Consider the following 19,636-nt stretch of genomic DNA (forward strand, 5'->3'; position numbering starts at 1 on the left):
GCCCCCCGTTGTCACTTGCGCAGCCTCAGCCCCGGCTGGCTCCAGCTTATCATGTCGAGCTAAGCACGAGCATTTCTTCCTGGCCACCCTCCAGCTTCCCATCAAAAACGTCACAGGACAGAAAGGAAACGCGCCCCCGACCCATGCAGATTTCCACAGAGCCTAATTGCTCCCATTAAACCCACACAGACATGACTCCCACGCAGTGCCAGACGCATTGGGAAGCCACAAGGGATTCTTTTGAGACCAAAACAGCCAAATTCACCCTGCACTGACCAGGGGAGGCTTGTCCCCCTGCACCTCCTGCTCTGGCCACTGCCAGGCCCTGTCCTGGTGCTTTTCTAGAGGAGGAAAGGCGTGGATTTGGGAGAAAAAGCACATACTGGGAAAGCCACAGCAAGAGGCAACGCCTCAGAGCAAGGACATACCTGTGCTCAGATAGGCCACGCTGGAAGCCAGCAGCAGGGGCCACAGCAGATACAGCTCCCCTCTTCCTCCATCCACACCGATGCCAAAAAAACCCATCCTCTTTTCAAGGGATTCAAGCTTTCAGAAACAAAACAGCCCCCAAAAGGCTCAGGCTTGCCTTAAAACAAGCAAACAAACAACCCCTCCCAGCCCAAGGGTGCCCCCGCCCCTCCAATAACCCTGGGCAATCAGTGCCTGCAGCTGGCTCACCCCACCACAGCTGTAATTTGGGGGAAATTTGGACACCGTGTGGTGATGCTTGTTGTCACCTGAGAGACATTTTCTGCAAGTAGCCCAGAGCAGCGAGGGGACACGTGTCCCGCAGGACAGGGCCACCAGCCAAAGGCTGCATCTCCTCGGGGTTATCACAGGTGGCACGAGACGATGTAGCACCAGTGAGAGCTTTAGCGAGTTGTGCCCGCGCTGTTCCCCTCTCTGTGGGCTCCTCTTGGTTAACGCTTCCCTCCGCCAGCCGAATCCAGACTTGACTTTGGACGGCAGGGACGTCCTGCTGTTTCGGGGACACTCGGGGCTCGCTGGGGCCGTGCTGAAATGCATAAAAAGGCCTTTTTCCACCTTGGCACGAGGTTTGTCCCAAACGCCAGAAGTCGTGGCTGCTCCGCCGGCTGCCCTGACCCCCCCCCATCCCCTTCTCCTCGCTTGCTCCAGCTCCATTTAATGGGATCGGACGAGCTAATCCCCCCGTGTCCCCTCGCAGCGCTGTCAGATGGGATTTCTGCACTGGGGCTGGAGGGAAACCCATCGCCCGAGCAATCGCCTGCCCTCGCCCAGCCCCGCACGGCTACGGCTTCGCAGGGGACCCGGGGGCTGCAGCACACGTGGACATTTCAGCGTTAAATGACAGCCTTGTTTTCTGTTGTGTTTTTTTAAGAGACTGTGTGCCTGACCCAGACCGCATTTCTTGGTCTGCATCCCATGTTTATCCTGTAATTACACCTTCGGACAAAGGCTGCCTGTCTGTGAGACTGATTTTTTTAAGGACACCGTTTTATTATACTCTGTGCTTTCACTGTAATGAAATCTAGGGGGAAAGGGGGGGAACTCCCCACAATTTGGGGGTCAACGCTCTTCTTTCTCTCTCTTCGGTTCCCCCAAACCTGCATTGGGATTTTCCTGCATCTCTTTTTTTCTGGGTGGCATCTGCCACCGATTTATGGCCTGGCACGTACCGAGGTGCTGCCTATAAATACACGTAACTGGCTGGTCCAGCCTCGCCAAAACAAGGTGACTTTGGTGCTGTGGCTTACTGGAAGTGGCCAGCGGCTCGTCTTCTCAAGCTGATGTCACTGAAAAACTGGAAATGAAAAAAGAGGTTTGTTGGGGAAGAGAATAAACAAAATGGGACTTTGTTGATTTTTGCTAAAAGTAAATTTTATTTATAAGGTATAAAATAGCCAGTGTTGGTGTTTAAAAGCAGCCAGGAACTGGTCTGAATTGGGGGACAAGTCTCCTTTGGTTTTACAGCAGAGACATTGTCAGTGGGGTGACAGACAGGACCCCTCTGGCAGCTCAAGCTTGGCCGGGAGGGATGGGGGCCTCCAGGCTGGGCTCTTGGGGCATCCGAAGGTGTTCTCAGGCAGCACCCTTGCACCCATCCTTTGATTAATCACGCTCAGAGGGGTGTCTGTTAGCTCTGGCTGGTGTCGGATTAAACCCCCTGTGGGGAGGCCGCAGAGATGGGTATATAGCCATGCCACCTGCATGGCGTCTCGGAGCCACAGAGGTGGGGCAGGAGCATCCCGCAGAGCCCCTTCCCTACGCCTCCTCCCTGCCACCCCGCAGGGAGCCCACGGTCCATGGGGCAGGCGCGATGACACGGCCAGGGAGCCCGGAGGAAGCCAGGGCAGGGCCATTGCTGCCCCCAGCCTCCCCATGTCCCTCTGCCATACAGGACACCAGCAAAAGACAAAACCCTCTCTGAAGCTGACCAGCTCTTACTGCAGCCCTCTGCTCACAGCTGGCTGGAGAAATATCATCCAAACAACATATTGGCCAACGCTGGGCACGCACCTGCAGGCAGAAAGCTCCTTCCGACCACAGTTTCGAGCATTCGGGGTTTCTTCCTGTTGGCCTGGAGTTGGGGGTGAGGTTTTCACAAAGGCTCCTTTTACCTGCCCTGTTTGCTTTGGGCCTTCTTTTTGCCACTGACCTTGCCTTGCTTGTTTGGGCATCTCCAACTCACCGGCCAAGAAGGTTTTTTACCCTTTTTCTTTTGAAAGGTGACCTTGATCTTCTGGTGTACAACCAGATTCACCCGCTGACAGCCCTCATTGTCTGCGGAGGGCTGGCCTCACCAGGGCCTTTGTCTGGAGTTGAAGGCAAGCAGGGGACAGCCAAACGCGCCGCTGGCAATGCCTGGGAACGCTGTGCCTTTGTCTTCGAGGCAGGATGAAGATATTTGCCTCGTGAGCAGTCTTAGGGCAGGAACAGGATCTTTTTCTTTGTGGCAGGGCTGGTGCAAATATATCTGAAGGGGGAAAACTCCATGTGATAGGGGAAAACAGGGGAGTACTCTTGGAGTCATCGATTTCTGCCAGCAGTGGGTACGTGCTGTAAAATATATGCAAACACCTGGTATGAGAAGCTGAAAACTGCCTCTGTAAAAGGTAGAGCTGGGCACAAAGGTTCAGGGGAAGGTGGAGAGGGCAGTGGCACATGGGAAGATTCATCCTCAGCCTCCCCATCTTCTGGGATTGGGTCTTTGCTCCAGCTGTGCTCCAGCGGGATGAAATGCCAGGGGAGCTACGCGGGTAAGGACCACCCTGCCGGGAAGGGGATGGGTTCACACACACACCGGGTGCGAAGCACGCCTGTCCGTGTAATTTGAGGGAAGAGTTTAAATCAGGTTTGGATTGCTGAGTCTGTCCCTTTAGAAATGGAGGCAGGCTTGGTTTTTTACAATTTCTGCATTGAATTATCCTTTCCCAACGCCGGCCATCACCAGGCTATTCCAGGAGCCCCTCACACATCGGTGCCCAGGCAGGTACCAGGAGAGAGGACAGGGAGCAGACCTGGAGTGCTGTTACCCTGGGGATACTTCCCAGCCTCTGGCCATTCATAGCTCCTGGATTTCTTGGCCAGAACGGGTGTCTCTGGAGGATTTAACTTCCCCACATTAATCAAAATTATTTTCCGCCCACTGGAAGTTTTAGCATCCTCCAGCCAAGCCCTGTGTAACACCAAGCACAAACCTGCCCCTGGCTGTTTCAGCTGAGGCCATGGGCTTTCCCACCAAGGACCTTCCTCCGCTCCCGGCTTTGCTGTCGGCCCTTCCATCCCTCCTCTCTCTCAGCTCTCTTCCAGGCTGTGCAGAGCACAAACATCCCCAGTGATTTCAACCCCTTTGTCACCCTTCTCCCCTGCTCCCCGAGCCCCTCCGGTGATGGAGGGGAGGGTGTCTGGTGCCGCACGCTGGACTTGGCCACACGTGTCCCCTGTCCCCACGGCCGAGCCGGCTGCCCCCTCTGCTGGCAACCCTGAGCCCAGGCCCTTGGAAAAGATGTGAATCCCTTCGTCCATCTCCCACCCAGGAGGTCGGGGGGAGTTTTGCTCAGGACCCCCCGCACCTGCCCACGTTCGCCGAAGGAGGATGAGGAGCAGAGGAGCCTTCACACAGCAGGGGCAGGGGGGCAGCGCTGCCAGCTCACACCGCAGTGTGCACAGCAGCTATATTTATCCCCATGGCCAGCAGCTATATTTATCTGGAATGCCACAGGAGCCGACAGCCTCCGGGGTAATTTCCGTGCTGCGGAAGGGCACAATCTGGATGTCCTTTTTACTGTAACCCTCCTTCTCTGCTCCCCGCTCCCCTTCCCCGGGGGCCTTCGCTTACCTTCTCAGCCCTTCCCCGCTCCTCCTTACATCCCACTGTCTTCACCAGGGTGACGTTGGGCTCATCTTCCCTCCATCCCTCTTGCACAGCCCTCTCCGGGCTCCTTTTCCCGCTGCCACTCGGAGCAGGTACGTCTTCATTTCTCTCTCCAAGGGAGCTGTTTCTCCTGGGGAAGGGAGCGGCCATCCTCTGGCTCACCCAGCCTGCAGTCTCGGCTCGTTTGTGGGTTTCCCAGCGAGCCCCTCCAAGCCACAGCCGCCGAGGGCTACAAAACATGAACTGTCCCAGCAAGGGCAGGAGCAGGGCACCCCTGTGCTGCCAGCCCCCCGCTGCCCCCCGAGAGGGGGCATTGAACCCACGTGTGTTTAACCGACATTCCTAGCTGACAAAGGACAAGCCAAGGTGGACAGACAAAGCCCCATGTTCGTGAACTTTCCGAAACAAAACCAAACCAAACCATCTCCTTTTTTGTTTGGGTTTATTTTTTAAAGATGAGCTCATGGCTCGTTAATGCTGAGGTCTGGCAGGACTGATCGCACACCCTCAGCATTAGCAGAGCCTCTCGTCTCGCCCAGCGTCCTCACCAGCATCCTTACCTGCTGCCAGGCTGCAGCTGCCGTCCCCGAGCCAGCAGGCTGACCTGGGGCAGCTCCCTGTGGTCTCTGGGTGTTTGCCCATCACCCTTAAAACACAGCCCTTGGTTCGTAAGATCGCTTCTCCCGCGGAGGATGTATGTAGGGGGAACGTAAGGAAAGCGAAAGTGGAAATACTCCGTACTTGGGACTCTGGTGCTGCCCTGGGCGGACACTGCACCCCGGCAGGAAGCATTGCCCTCTGCCCTCCCTGCCTGGGAGAGCCAAGGTCTGGAGGCTGAGCTCAGACCTTGATAAACTCAGCTCCTCCCCGCAGCTTTACGGCTGCAGCAGCTTTACCAGCCAGCAATTGTGACGGCGGCGGCGGCAGGGAGAGGCGGCGAGCGAGTGGGAGGCGAGCGTGGGCAGGAACGCGGCGCCCACTGCAGCGGGGAGGCTGGGCCATGGGATCCCGCGTGTCCGTGGACGACTCCGTGCGGGTGGTGGTGGTGGGGGGCGGCTTCGGAGGCACGGCGGCCGCCAGCCTGCTCAAGTCCTGGGCCATCCCCTTCGTGCTGGTGGACGTGAGAGACGCTTTCCATCACAACGTCGCTGCCCTCCGCGCCGCCGTGGAGAGTGGTAAGGGCTCAACTGCTTTCCATCGCCTTCCCCCCGCGTGGGTCCTGGGAGGTGAGATCTCTTACCCCCCCCTCCCCACCAGTGACCGCAGCAGGTCGGAAGTACTCGGGGAGTAAGGAGGAACTGGGTACTGAAAGTACCTCCTCCGCCCCAGTGATGGTGAAAGACCTGATGTTTTCCATCTGGAAAACAAATACTTGGCTCTGGGAGGACCCACAGGCCGCCTACGTTAAGCTAATTGCATGTCTGCTGGGAAAATGGAGCAAAAACTACTTGGATAGTCCTTTTTTTTTTTTTATTTCAAGAGTTTAGAAGGTGACTAAGCTAAAACCAGCAGCAGCTGGAAGGGATGAATGAATGTCTTCCTGTATCTGGCACTTGAAATGTCAAGCAGCTCAGCAGTGAGGCCCTGGATGATAAAATTCCGTTGGAGAGCTGCTCAGGCTTGTCTAGGATCTCACTTGGGAAACTGGGCTAACCCCATTACTCCAGCCACTGGGGACTTAGCAGGGAAATCTCATGTTCGAGGCTGGGAACAAGCATCAAAAAGATATCAACAGCTTGGTCTGAAAGGCAGGTAACATGACAAAAAGCCTCTGACGTCCTGCCTGAAATGCCCTGGACCACAGTGGGGCACTTACCAACAAACTGGTACAGAAGATTCTGTATGGGGAGCAGAGACAAAGCAATCTAGCCGAAGATGTCACCTGGCCTCCGAGGAGCTGATCTTGTCACCAAATCTGAGGCAAAGGTCCCAAAGCTCATTGCTGGGCAGAGATAACAGCCTGTGGTCCCAGGCGCATACAATGCTGTTGTCTGAGCAAGGATGGCGTGAGGGGAGAAGGGAAGAGGGGTTTGTTAGCCTCCACAGAGGGAGATGTCTTCCCTGTTGTCTCCTGTTACTGCAGGATTTGCCAAGAAGACCTTCATCTCCTACTCTGTCACCTTTGGGGACAGCTTCCGACAAGGGAAGGTGATTGGCATAGACCCTGGGAGGCAACAAGTCCTGCTCAGTGATGGTGAGGTGGGTGATGCAATAACTAGCAGTAAGTAACTTGGCTGCCTTATGGGATCACCTGCTAATGGTGTGTGGTGAATCTTTCCTCCTCAGGGGTTTTCTTCAGCCACATTGTGGCTGCGAGAATGCAGGACTCCGGATCTAGGCTATGTTGGCTTTGATTGGTGATGTCTGGTTGGAGAAGTGACTTGGCATTTAGGTTTCAAACTGCTGTCCGTGCTTGGAGTCCTCGGAGGGGAAAGAACAAGATGAGCAGGACCACAAGGCAGCTGGACACAGAAAACATGCCTCTGAGCGGGAAGGGGAGCACAGTTCTCCTCTGCCAGAGGAGGTGGGGGGGGTGCAGAACAGAATTGTGCTCTGGGAAAACCAAACTAGACCTTGCCCCTTGATGAGACTGGGAATGCTGTTCAGCTGTTAGAAACACCCCTGCATCTCCTACAGCGCAGGTCAGCTGAGCACGTGAACCCTGACCGATCCAATACCCTCCAGCTCACAGGCACAACAGGGTTCCTGTTCGGATGCGACCCTCAGCTTGGCTGAAACGCCGGCCATAACCCAGGCCCTCTGGGAAGGCACTGACTGCTTTCCCCATGGCTTCTGCCCTCTGTGGGCAGATATACAAGTGCTCATGCTTAATACTGGCCCTGTAACTCTAGCAGTTAGAGAGGAATGAAACCAATGACCTACATCTATGGAGGGCTGCCCTGGAGAGAAGCAGGCCCCCAGGTGTCTCCTCTAAAACCAAGAGGCAATGTGGGGAAAGACTGTAGCATTTAATCATCCCCAAGAGCTTGCTAACAGACACAGTATTTCCCTGCATGCACTGAATGGCACCATCCCTCCTGGCCAAGCTAACTGGCTGTGTTGGAACATGGGTGTGCAGTAAACACCACACCCCCATCTAGTGCTCAGATGAGCTTTTATCCTCAGTGTTGGATTTAAAGCTCAACAATTAACTCTGGAGCTCAGATCCTTATCTAACTGGAGGAAGAAACAAGGGCAGCAGCTCTGATAACTCTTTGCAGCCAGAGCATCTTATCTCTGCTGAGAGGAGGCTGAAGGAGCGAAGTCAGTCTCTGGAGACAGCTGTGATGGTAGCTTCAGCGTCTGGCATAAAGATCAGGTTATTTCCTGTAAACTTATGGCAATTTCTTCAAAGCTCTCAACTCACCTGAAGAATGGTGCTTCTCTCAGACCCTGAGGAAGGCAGTTACTTGGTGTCACCCAGACCAGGTCTCTTCCTAAAGTAACTTTCTGACAGTGGCAAGTACTTTCCTAGTTATCAGCAGGGGCTGGAGGAGGGAGAATGAGTGAACAGCACCTAGGAGGCAACAACTGTGTTCTAGGCTCTGTTTTTAAGAGGTCTAACATCCTATTCCACCTTCCGCACTCTCAGGAGCTTCACTACTCCCATCTCATTCTTGCAACGGGCAGTGATGGACCGTTCCCTGGGAAGTTCAACAAAGTCATTGACATGGAAAGTGCCATCCAGACCTACGAAGACATGGTTAAGGAGGTGAGGAATCAACTTATTTCCTAGGAAGCGTTGCCTGCCTTTGTTCAGCTTCCCTGTCCCAGACAGCACTATGGGTTTCTGGAGCCATCTGTGTCCAAGAACAAGAGACCACAATGCCTGCAGGGACAGGCCAGGACAAGGAGCACGTGCTAGCTTGTCTAGCATTCTGCTTCCTAGGGGAAGATCAGACATCTGCGCAAGGGGAAACCTGAAATGTTCAACAGTGTTATAGTATACCTAGGAAGAGTGCATGGGGTTCTCGTTTTTTTGTTTCCTCTTAACAAACTAGGTGGTTTATTGCTGTTGGGCCAGTGCTGTATCTCAGAAAGGTCTGTTCATGGAGAGGCTGAAGGTACCTGACTTCCTGCACTTAACACTTCTCTTGTAACATGGGTTTCCTCTTTACTTCAAGATTGAGAAATCTGAGCGCATCCTGGTAGTGGGAGGTGGTGCTGCTGGAGTCGAGATGGCTGCAGAGATCAAAACAGAGTATCCAGCCAAAGAGGTAGTAGCGTATTAATTAACTTCATTCTTGTTTCTGAGACTGTTCTGTGATGGTCCTGCTGGAGGTATCCGAGATTACTGCAAATGAGGAGTTCCCATGCAATGGCAGCCTTTGCTCCTACTGCCTGCTCTTCTGAGTGTGCCCTGTAGCCTGTCACCAGCAATTGTTGGCACTAGGTGCCTTTCGCTGGCTCGCTTTCCTTGGGCATTAAGCAGGGTGGAAGGAAGCTAGCTATAGCTTCTTCTGCCCGGCATGTGGCGAGTCCTGTCCCATTCCTGTGTCCCCGTTTGCTGTTTTGTCCCCAACAGGTCACCCTCATTCACTCAAAAATTGCACTAGCTGATGCGGAGCTGCTAGATAGCGTCCGTCAGGAGGTGAAAGAGATTCTCCTCAGAAAAGGAGTGCGCCTCCTATTAAGTACGTACTTAACGCTGCCTCTGAAGATCTGGCTTCTGAAGCTCTATAAGCTACTCTCCCTTTAGCCAAAGCATCTCTCTATGACATCCTCTTTCTGACTTTTTTTGACTAAGCATGGCTCCCTTGAATTCCTGCTTCTCTAGATATACCTGGGCTAGCTGAAAATGGCAGCCTAGTAAAGGTTAGTGACCCAGGGCTCTCTGTCACAACAGGTGAAAGGGTCAGCAATGTGGAAGACCTCACGCCAAACCGGTTCCAGAAGGACATGGTAGTAAGGACAGAAAAGGGCACGGAGGTGGTTGCTGACATGGTGGTCCTGTGCACAGGGATAAAGATTAACTCTTCAGCATACGCCGCTGCATTTGGTAAGTGAAAAACCACCGGGTGGGGAGAAGCAACACAGTTCTTCAATGTCTTGTACTTGAGTACTGTGAGGTTAGGAATCAACCTTATACAACCTGCAGTGGTTATTCCATGATACAGCAAATGCTCTAACATCACATTAAATATTTAACTGTGAAATGTGACCTTGGGAAACTTACAGACCAGAGATCCGGTGGCCAACAGTTTTCTCCAGCTCCTTCCGCTAATACCTGCAAGGAACCTTAGTGTCCTAGTTCAGCATGAGGCAGATAGAATCACAGACTGGTTTGAGTTGGAAGGGACCTTAAAGATCATCTAGTTCCAACCCCCTGCCACAGGCAGGGACACCTTCCACTAGACCAGGTTGCTCCAAGCCCCATCCAGCCTGGCCTTGAACACTGCCAGGGAGGGGGCAGCCACAGCTTCTCTGGGCAACCTGGGCCAGTGTCTCACCACCCTCACAGGAAAGAATTTCTTCCTAATAACTAATCTAAATCTCCCCTCTGTCAGTTTAAAACTGTTCCCCCTCGTCCTGTCACTACTTGCCCTTGTAAAAAGCCCCTCTCCCGATTTCCTGTAGGTCCCCTTCAGATACTGGAAGGCTGCTAGAAGGTCTCCCCAGAGCCTTCTCTTCTCCAGGCTGAACAGCCCCAACTCTCTCAGCCTGTCTCCATAGGAGAGGTGCTCCACCCTCTGATGACACCTAGAAGTTGATGGTAACTCCTGCTGTCAAGGCCAGGATTTCATCCTAGATATAAGCTGGCTGAGTTCTGAGCTAAAACAGGCTCAGCACATTCAGCGTTCTTGCTGAACTACCGGTGTCACAGGGCGTTCGGCCAATTAGTTGTTCTACTGAAATATTAAAGATGATGCTGTGCATGAGATTGCAATAATTAACTACAGCAAGGCAAAAAGCATCTCTTCCCTGATATGTAGAAAAGAGGGTGAAAAACCAACTCCTCGCTTTATGTCAATGACATGTCTGATAACATCATCAGCATTTTGGGGTCTGGGGCCACAACGATTAACACAAAGCTCCTGAAAACTTACTGTTTGGCAAAACAGGGGACAAAATGGCAAGTAACAGTGCTTTGAAAGTTAACAAGCACCTCCAGCTGGAAGGCTATGAGAACATCTATGCCATTGGGGACTGTGCAGATGTGAAAGAGCCGAAGATGGCCTACCATGCCGGGCTCCATGCCAACATCGTGGTGACGAATATCATCAACAGCCTGACACATAAGCCTCTTAAAACCTACGAACCAGGTAAGGTAATCTCCTAGCACCTGGCCCAAGCTGTTGGGCTGCTTTTCTGCAGTGAACCACTGTTTAACACGTACATATCAGAACTTGCATGGGACACTGATTAGAGGTAAAGGAACTCATAACTGGGGTTGACTACATAAGCTTATAGCTCTAGCTTTGTCTTAGTTCTTGCCAAGGACACTGTAGACGTTAATTACCTGTGTCAGTCTACAGATGCAATGTGTCCTTTCTTCACTGATGTCCTCCTGATAAATCTACTGGTGCTTGTCTGCTATTCATCAAACTTGTTTCCTTTTTCTTTACATTGCTTACTGCCCAGCTGAATCCTAGGAACAAGGACATGACTTGACTTTCTCCTCCTTTCTCCCCTTAACCTATACAACAAACACAAACTGAAGAATCTAGTCTCAAAAATCTAGCTAGGTGATGAGTCTCATTAATAAGCAACTGATGTAAATACTTACCATAACTAATGTTGAAAGCTGCTCCACGTGGATGGAGGATATCTGGACAGCAGTTTGGTTTTTAAAGGCTGCCCAGTCTATTTACATTTCTTTCTACTTAAATTTTGTTGTCTACCTCTTGGACTCCCTCTTGGGAGGACAGCATCATTCTACACCACGCACACCGACAGCCCAATCCTTCAGCAATCCCATTAATGAAAGAGGTAGAGCAGATGGTAGAGAGTTGTGAGTAGTTCTCCTTGGGCCTGCTTCTTTCCTTGTCATGCAGCACACGGGTCCTGTGCTTAGCAGTACATGTGGGTATGAGGGGCAGTGGGGGTGGGAAAGGACATGCAACACCTACATGGAGTAAGGTATGATACTTAGCTTTGAAACTGCTTAACTTAAACCTCTACCTCTTCTTTCCAGGGTCACTAACATTCCTGCTTTCAATGGGCAGGAATGATGGCGTAGGCCAGGTCAATGGTTACTATGTGGGACGTCTCTTGGTGACCATTGCTAAGAGCCGGGACCTGTTTGTCTCCAAGAGCTGGAAGACGATGGGACAGACAATGCCCTCTTAAGAGGGGATCGGTAACAAACCAGCAAGGAATACAGCGACTAGAAGTGAGGGTGCACTTTTATTGCTTGGACAGACTGATACTGTCTCCTGCAGCACCTCCTAAAGCCACCCGTCAGCGTGCTGCATTAAAGGGGTGCCCTGCCTTGCTGTAAAGGGGAAGGAAGCACTTTCCAAATTAAGTGCACAGAAGTTCTCATGATAAAAAACAGTTTCTTTTACTTCCTGGTTGAGATAGCTCTGAGCAACAAACTTGGTTTACCTTGATTTGTAACAATAAACACTGTGGGTTTCAAAATCTCTGTGGTTTGTTTATTATGGGGTTTTTCCCTGGCTTTCCTTACTCTTGCCCTTCTAAAAAGTACCTGCCTCTTACAGATCTGGAATCTGCTCTGCAGCATACAGGAAGAATGGCTCACAGCACTGCCTGGGGAAAGCCTGCCTAAGGCTACGGTAATCCTGGAACTCAACAGAATATAATGCAGCTTTGTGTCAAAATCTCCACAGCAGCTTAATTATGTCACTTTTAGCACTGTATTTCAGCCAGAAGAGCTGGTTAGTTGTATGCTAAGTGTGATACAGCAAGTACTTACTTACAGATGCTGCTGCTTTCCCCGCTCCCTGCCCCTTTTTTTTAAGCTGAGAAATTTCCAGAGCAAAAGTAAGATTTGTAACAATAACCAGACTTGACACATCTTTTTCATTTTTTCTTATAAAACGAACAAAATCACCATGAAATACTCCCAGTAATTACAGAGATTATTGTGAGTTAAAAGCAAAACAGAAGCTCCTCATGCATCACTTCTAAAATCCTTTTCCCCTTTCTGTGGGCTGGAGGCAGAAGTTTACCATCTGCCCTCAAGGGAGGGGAAAAAGGAGCAGGACATTTTAAAGAGCTTTCTTTAAAGTGTGTGTGTGTGAAAAATTCATCACTACAAATCTAAAATGAGGTTACTCTTTAAAAACTTCTAAACTAAAGGAACAAGGGACACTAAAACTCTTGAAAAGAGATGGTAACTCAATTGCTTCAGGTGATATAAATGGCTAGAGGATGCTGACAGCATGAAGAAATCGGACTAAACCCCTCTCATCTCTAGTCACAGCTCTTCATCAAGTCACAACACATCACACTACTACCACTCCCCCTCCTCATCACATTGAAAAAATAAAACCCACCTCTAATGCTTTTAATGCTACTCAAGTTTGTTGAAAAATAAAGTTTCATTTGGCTGCCGTTGCTACTTAGTGTCTAGCTTGGCCATTTCTTGCACGTAGATGCCGATACTTTCACTGTCGAAGAGCAGAAAGTAAATGTTCTTCAAGGAGGAAGAGCTGGTGCCGTCAAAATGGGTGGAAATAGCTCTTAGAGTCACCTGGGCTGCCGTCTGTTTGGGGAAGCAGTTTCTGCGAGGTAGAGGAAGAAAACAGAGCACGTGAGTGTCAGCCATCTGTGCAAGCATCATGCACACGTGATGCTGAGAAGAACAAGCCATAGCTGTACCAACTGCAGGCTGCTGGTAAGATAGAGCCAGCTGCAGAGCTGCAATGTGTAAATCCCAGAAGCAAACCCCAAGGTTTTGATAGCAATGTTCATCTGCTGCTGTATTAGTTGCGTTGCTGGCACAGTTACTGGTTTAATTTGCTTCTGCTTTTTATAACCACACAAAGTTTTTTAATGCTCTCCCTTAGAATTAAACTTTTCCATGCCATGCTGGGCAGGCTAAAAAGTTCAAGTGATGATTATTTTTTTAGTTGAAAACTGGAAAAAAAAACCCCATCAACTACTTAGCTGACTTCCTCACTCTGTCATTAAAAATACTTTGCTTGAGGCTTCAGTGAAAATAATTGAGATTATAACCCCAAGCCAAATGAGGGCCAAGATGCATTCATTCATTCATTTTGATGGTAATATTCTCTAACCTACAACCTGAAAAGCTAAAAAGTCTTTACAGTAAGTGGAGTTTTCAACAGTGTTGACATCTCTTGGGGCACCTGGCTCACATCCTTGAGATTCAAGTTTCTTGGCAGCAGTATTTTTTCCTTCTTAATCATTCTTATACTGCTTTTTCAACTCCCAAAACCATTCAGCTGCAACACAGTTCCTTCGGCCTCATCTCTGTGCTACAAGGGAACTGGCTGAGAGCACACCACAAAGAGCACAGTTCCTATGAAGGTCAGCTGCTTTGCATCTCTGTTTATATAAAAATACAACTGCTATAACACTGGACATAATTTCAAGACCTGTTCTACAGTTTGAACTTGATGCTTTTCTAATGAAACACTCTGCCTTGCCGTACGCTCATGCTTAGGAAGGTCTCCACATTGTTCTACTTGTCCAACGCTAAACAGATTCCTTGACCTAGAAAGCATCCCTTCCTGAAGCGATACATGTGTGTCTGCCACCGACATCTGGAGGGAAGGACACTCTCCTGCATTCCCTGGTGGAGTTTCTCCGCTGCCTGACGATGCTTGTAATAGTTCTGCTGATTTTTCACAACACTGAAGAGCGTTGATGCAGTGCTTGCTACATGTGCATGGAGGAAGCCACGTACCTTGGAGAGTTTGGATGAGACTTTACTGGGACATACTGAATTGTTTGATGGTGAGTTAAGACCCACCTGAGATTTCAGATGGGTCTTTGGGAATAACTCTGCTGCCTGCTCTTGAGTTAATGCCTCCTATTTAGATTCTACTGCATGATAATGCTCCAGAGGAAGTTCGACCCATGCCAAAAAAATTGGCCAGCACAACCTAGCCCATGTCCTTCCCCTGAGGCAGGATTACATATAACTTTTCTGCTTCCGAAAAAAGTTTGTCTAACCTATACTTAAATATCTTCAGTGATGGGGCTACATCAGAACAAAGAGATAAGCCATCCCAGCACCTAACAACACTTACACTTGAAAAATTATGGTATTTCTTTTAATAGCATCCAGAGCTGCCTTTGCAGTGCTTTTTTTTTTCCCCCCCTCTCTGATATCACTGTGATGCGCATTTGTTTTTATTTCCCTTTCTAAGTTCAGTACTGCTTACTTCTCCTTACTCAATTTCACGTTAGTGATTTCAGACTACTTATCATATTTATATTAAAAACCGTCCAAAAAAGAGCTTGGAAACTAGTTATCCATATTCACTGTAATCCAGATGATTACTAGCAAACAGATATTCCTGCTTTTAGTCCCTGGACAGCATCTGCAGCAACTCAGCTAATACACCTTTCTGGAGGCCAGCTATTGATAAGGACTTGTTGAAAACGTTTTTCAGTTAATTTATATCTGCTTCACAACACAAGGAATTTAATCTGAAATGCATTTCTCTACTTTTTAATGACAAGATCATAGACGTGTGAAGCCCTGGCACAACTGAGATATCCCATCTACTGCTGTATTATATCAGTTACTGTAAACAGCCCCTAAGATGAGACAGAGGAAAGATGAAAATTCACAGAACTGATACAGCGTAATTCCTGATATACCCAACACAACCAGCATTTCTTGTGCAGACATGTAGGGGGAATAAAATGACAGCAAAACCATTAAGTCTTATTTGAAAAACTGTGCCTTTTTTCAGACAAATTTGAGGTCTTTTGATAAATACAGCGTAAACCAGCAGCACCTGGTAAGACTTACTCTATTTTCTGTTAGCAGGAGTAATTGTAAGAGCAACAGAGAGTGAAATGGAACCAAGCAGCAGAACGATCTGCACAAAGACTAATGCTCCAAGACTGGATTATTCTTAGATAACACTCATAGGAGACATGAGGCCTATAGAGACTATTTCTACTGGCATTAAAAGCTACAGTTCATTTTTGAAAGCTGAACTTTATTGTTAAAGAGTGGTAAAACAATCTATCACATTTTGCTTCGACTGAACAATATAAACAAAAAGATCTGTGTATAAAGGAAGAAAAATCATCAAAAATTGCACTGCCCCTCTATTCTTTTGTCCTGATCCATTAAAATATTGTTTTGTCTTGAAAAGTGCCTGTGTAAAAATGGCATTTTTACCTCCTGTGTATTCAGTGATGTGTGGCGATTTCACTGCTCAAAATGCAGTTTTACTTTCATTTCATTCACTACTGTGCCAACACAACTGGACTGTACTACGTACCCTACTCTTTGGGCATTACTAACAAAATCAGTAGCTACGTTTCAAATTAGCATAAGTGTGCAAGGTCCAACACAAAAGAACAACTTCTGCAGTTAGCAGGGCTTGTGTAAGGCTTCTTGTGATCAGAAACCAAGCAAGATTAACCAACTGTTGGGTTAAAAAGAAAAAAAAAAAAAAAGAAAAATACTTTGGATTTCTTAGTCAAGCACATTTTATTTGCTAGTTATTGAGAAAGAAATGTGTAGTTTCACAGTTGGTTTCATAGTTCCCTTTTTAAAGCAGAACTATACTTGAGAAACGTTGATTTCCTTTTGAAAGAAAACATTTTGTGTGACTGGTCTGTTTAATATATATTCTCGGGATGACTTAAGCGAACACCCCACATTTACCAAGCTCAGGTTGTGTGACTGCTACCCGATACAGAACCCTCCTGTGCAGAAAGAGTCATACCTGCCACTGGGAAACGGGGGGAAAGCCACGGACCTCAACTTCTTGTCTTCTGCCGCTGTTAAGCAGTTCTTTATAGTCTCTTCAAGCTGCTCTTCACACTTGTCCGAGCCCCACTGTGGGATGTGACAGTGGATGACAAACTTTGCTGCTAGGCCGCTAGACTGAGTAAGTGCAGCTAACACAAACGAAAATATAACATTTAGTTTTGAATAGAAACCACCCTGCAATGACCTCTCAATCCAAAGTACTTCCTAATTACATTACCTCTCCAAAGACATACATTAGGGATTAAAATATGCCACAATGGCTTACTTGCAATCATAATCTGACTGTCTTGTCATGACTTTTGTGATCAGTTATTATTTCTTCGGAGACCAAAGAACCCAGGGCTCATTTGTTTAATGCACAGTTATTCAATAATATTTTATACTTTCTCATTCAGCATGGCCTCTGGATTTGTTTTATGCAATGTATCAAAACTTTGCACTGAACACAATATCATTAACGCCCCAACAGACATTTCTGCAGTGCTGTCAGCCTTGTCCGAATGCTTTGCACAAATATCCTGCATCATTATTACAGCTCCAGAGTGTTAAGGAGTAATATTTAGACCCACTTCACAGCTGGGTAATTTCAGACAATGACATGAAAATCAAAGATGTTTGTTGAAAATCTCCACCAGTTATGTCCAATTAGGAATCTCAGATTAATTTTTCACAAAGCGTAATATTTCTGCAGGACCTGCAGAGACCACAGCATGGCATCGGTTTGCTTTTGTTGCAGTCGTGACCATTAGCACTTCTGAAAATCTGGGTCTTGGGAATCTCAGGTTAAACATCCTGAAATTAGCTGTGCAATTAATGCCCAAGGACAGAAAACTTGGATTTATTCATCTGCCCACCATCACAGAGGAATTCTGCTGCAGGCACAGAGGAATTCTGCCTAATGCTTCACTGTGCCACTTAAATTTCAACCAGAAGAGAAATGTCAGGCCTTTAACCATAGGGAATAAACTGAATGAAAACAACACAGATATCCTGTGAGCAGCACTTAAATTCAAGCCCATTAGGCTGAGGCTCGAGTGTTTGCAGCAGACCTCCAGCGACTAACAACCATTTATTATCGCTTGCCTCAAAACCAGTAGAAGGGGCAATTTCAAACATAGCAACACAACACAATGCTTGGGAGCATATATTTTCCTATCTATTAAACTAAGATTATCTTCTTTCCTGGGACTGGCTTAATAGCATAAAAGGAGTCTATTTTCTAGTTAGGTAGTGATGTTGACAGAGCAAAGTAGTTTACTTTGAGGTCATGGCATATATTTCTGATTCAATGCAAAAGTGAAGCAAAGTATCTTGTACAAAATTTTCCCTGTCATTTGAGATTATAAAACTAGGCTATTCTTTCAGGAAATTTTAAAGCCAAGGCTATTTAAAGCATTTAGTCTCTTGGGTACTGAGATACTAAGCCAAATAAGGCAGTGGAAGATACAGCGAAACTTCTCTCCATCTGCCCTCCAGCCACCTTCAACCCCTGTGAATTAGTTTAATTTGTTGACAAAGGAAGACATAATCTCAAACCTCAAACTATTCACTGCTACAGAGGCGTTAAACGTTTGAAGGGAGCTCTTCTCTAATTTGTATTTCTATAATGCAGCTGTAGTGCCTGGAAGAAGAGCAGCAATTGCTGTTCCAAAAAGCATGCCAGTTCTAAAGATCATATCACGTCTTTATTTGTGTTCAAAGTAAGGCAATTGTTTGGATTATACTGTTCACCAAATATGCATAAAGCAGGATAATTTATAAACTACCACTGTTCTTATACCTCTTATGTTAGATTGAGAGGTGTTTCGGGTCCTCGCTAAGGAATGTGGTACAAAAGCAGGACAGGAAAGATGGCACAAAGGTGACAGCACAAGTTTTCCTTAATTTTTGGACTCTCTCAGACAGAAATTACCTAAGGTAAATTAATCAGCTTTCTGTAACTTATGGTGGCACCTAGAAGCTCAAAGACTGGATGTGCACAGCACACAGGTATCCTATTCTTCCTTTTTTTCCCCCTAAGCAGGCTGTCCACATCAGCAACAGCTTCGAACAAGAAACAGAAACATTTACATCACATAAGCAGAGGCATGTATATAATCAAGAACAGATCAGGATGTCCAAAGAAAAGAACACATGGAATGAGCTGTTTCCAAAAGGGTGCATAGTATCCTTTTTACCTTCAGCAACTTCCAAAGGTCCTTGAGATTTGCGAAGCTCTTTCACTGTTTCTAAAAACTCTTTCCCTCCAGCTTTTTCCAACGCCTTGCCTGCAAGGACACAGAGCAAAAGGCCTTGGCTTCAAAGTATCAGCATAAAAAACCACAACTCTACGTTATTTAAAAGAACATGGTACACATATTATCCTGTTTCAAGACAGTGTACACATATTATCCTGTTTCCTTCTATCAGCAGCAGCTGAAGTTTATGTTTACCACTATCTAGCCACAGATAAAGTTTACTTTTTATTGGTTTTGAAAATCCCTGTATGTTATTACTGGAAATTAATATAATTATCTGTAAGAATGCTATGTTACACTGGCTTATGGCTAAAACAGTGAAGAGGGGGATTTTCAGGACTCAGATTTTCAGCCTCCAAAACCAACTCAACATCCAAACCCTATCACTTTCTGAAATAAACACCGCTGGGATGCCAGTGAGGGTCTTGATGACTGAATGTATAAAACAATGATCCAAAAGCCTGCTACTGGATTCTGTGCCTCAATATGTGACTGACTACATCTCTCTTTTTTTTACCTCCTTCTTGCTTCTATTTCTGTATTTGTACACCAGCAGTAATAATATTTCCTTATTTCACATGAGCAGTATAAGGCTTTGTACATGAGTATTTCTAAAGTATGTAAAATCCTACATTGAAAAGCATAATTAGAAGAGTTATTAATGTATCATTTTCTTCACATAATTTTCAGAGGCAAATGTAAAAATAATCCAATAAAACCCATAATCATGATAATTTACACCTTTGCTGCTCATGTGATTCAACAAATTATCTGTGTTTTGATTGTGGTAAGCCATCATTAAAAAAGGATAAATTAGTGATTAGCCTGTTATACCTAGTCAGATCCAGCCTGATTTTCAGAAGTGATATTTTATGGCCTGGGGAAGATTCAGATGAAACAGGACGGGATCTCAGCAGGCAGCTAGTAGACCAGCTACTGTTCCAACTCTAGATCTGTTTTTTCTGCGTGTAGCAGAGCCTCACCTATTTCCTCCTTGAGGTCTATTTCAGCAGTTGTAGGGTGAACGATGCCTTCTACTTTCATGGAGCCAATATGGCTGATGTCACTCTGTGTCAGAGAAAGCTGTAAAATAATAATGACAGAGTAGAAAAAAATAAAGCAGTAATCCAAGTGCAAAATCATTTTCAT

General features: G+C 47.4%; 2 protein-coding genes across 3 annotated transcripts in view; one reads left to right on the top strand and one right to left on the bottom strand.

The window, feature by feature from the left end:
• Nucleotides 1-4,888: 4,888 nt before the first annotated feature.
• Nucleotides 4,889-11,941, top strand: AIFM2 (AIF family member 2). The gene is made up of 8 exons (XM_068416545.1): nucleotides 4,889-5,532; nucleotides 6,441-6,556; nucleotides 7,950-8,069; nucleotides 8,482-8,574; nucleotides 8,883-8,991; nucleotides 9,204-9,356; nucleotides 10,420-10,620; nucleotides 11,493-11,941. Exons 1-8 carry the CDS (start codon nucleotides 5,358-5,360, stop codon nucleotides 11,645-11,647), a joined length of 1,122 nt encoding a protein of 373 aa, XP_068272646.1. The 5' UTR covers nucleotides 4,889-5,357; the 3' UTR covers nucleotides 11,648-11,941.
• MACROH2A2 (macroH2A.2 histone) overlaps nucleotides 11,758-19,636 on the bottom strand; it is a 28,392-nt gene continuing 20,513 nt past the window's right edge. The window contains exons 6-9 of one of the 2 annotated variants that reach the window (XM_068416547.1): nucleotides 19,471-19,570; nucleotides 18,428-18,517; nucleotides 16,204-16,378; nucleotides 11,758-13,047 (exon numbers count right to left, since the gene is read on the bottom strand). In XM_068416547.1, coding sequence (XP_068272648.1) covers nucleotides 12,882-13,047; nucleotides 16,204-16,378; nucleotides 18,428-18,517; nucleotides 19,471-19,570 — 531 coding nt within the window. In that variant the 3' untranslated portion in view covers nucleotides 11,758-12,881. The remainder of the gene's footprint in view (nucleotides 13,048-16,203; nucleotides 16,379-18,427; nucleotides 18,518-19,470; nucleotides 19,571-19,636) is intronic. The other variant, XM_068416546.1, reaches the window with a different exon arrangement.

This window comes from Nyctibius grandis, chromosome 20 (genome assembly GCF_013368605.1).
Source record: "Nyctibius grandis isolate bNycGra1 chromosome 20, bNycGra1.pri, whole genome shotgun sequence".
Classification (NCBI taxonomy): Eukaryota; Metazoa; Chordata; class Aves; order Nyctibiiformes; family Nyctibiidae; genus Nyctibius; species Nyctibius grandis.

What these genes read in the sequence shown, in the direction of transcription:
- AIFM2 (XM_068416545.1), top strand. Translation starts at nt 5,358, where the DNA reads ATGGGATCCCGCGTGTCCGTGGACGACTCCGTGCGGGTGGTGGTGGTG. An exon ending in ACGAAGACATGGTTAAGGAG is followed by an intron (nt 8,070 to 8,481) that starts GTGAGGAATCAA and finishes CTTTACTTCAAG; the next exon opens with ATTGAGAAATCTGAGCGCAT. An exon ending in TCTTAAAACCTACGAACCAG is followed by an intron (nt 10,621 to 11,492) that starts GTAAGGTAATCT and finishes TCTTCTTTCCAG; the next exon opens with GGTCACTAACATTCCTGCTT.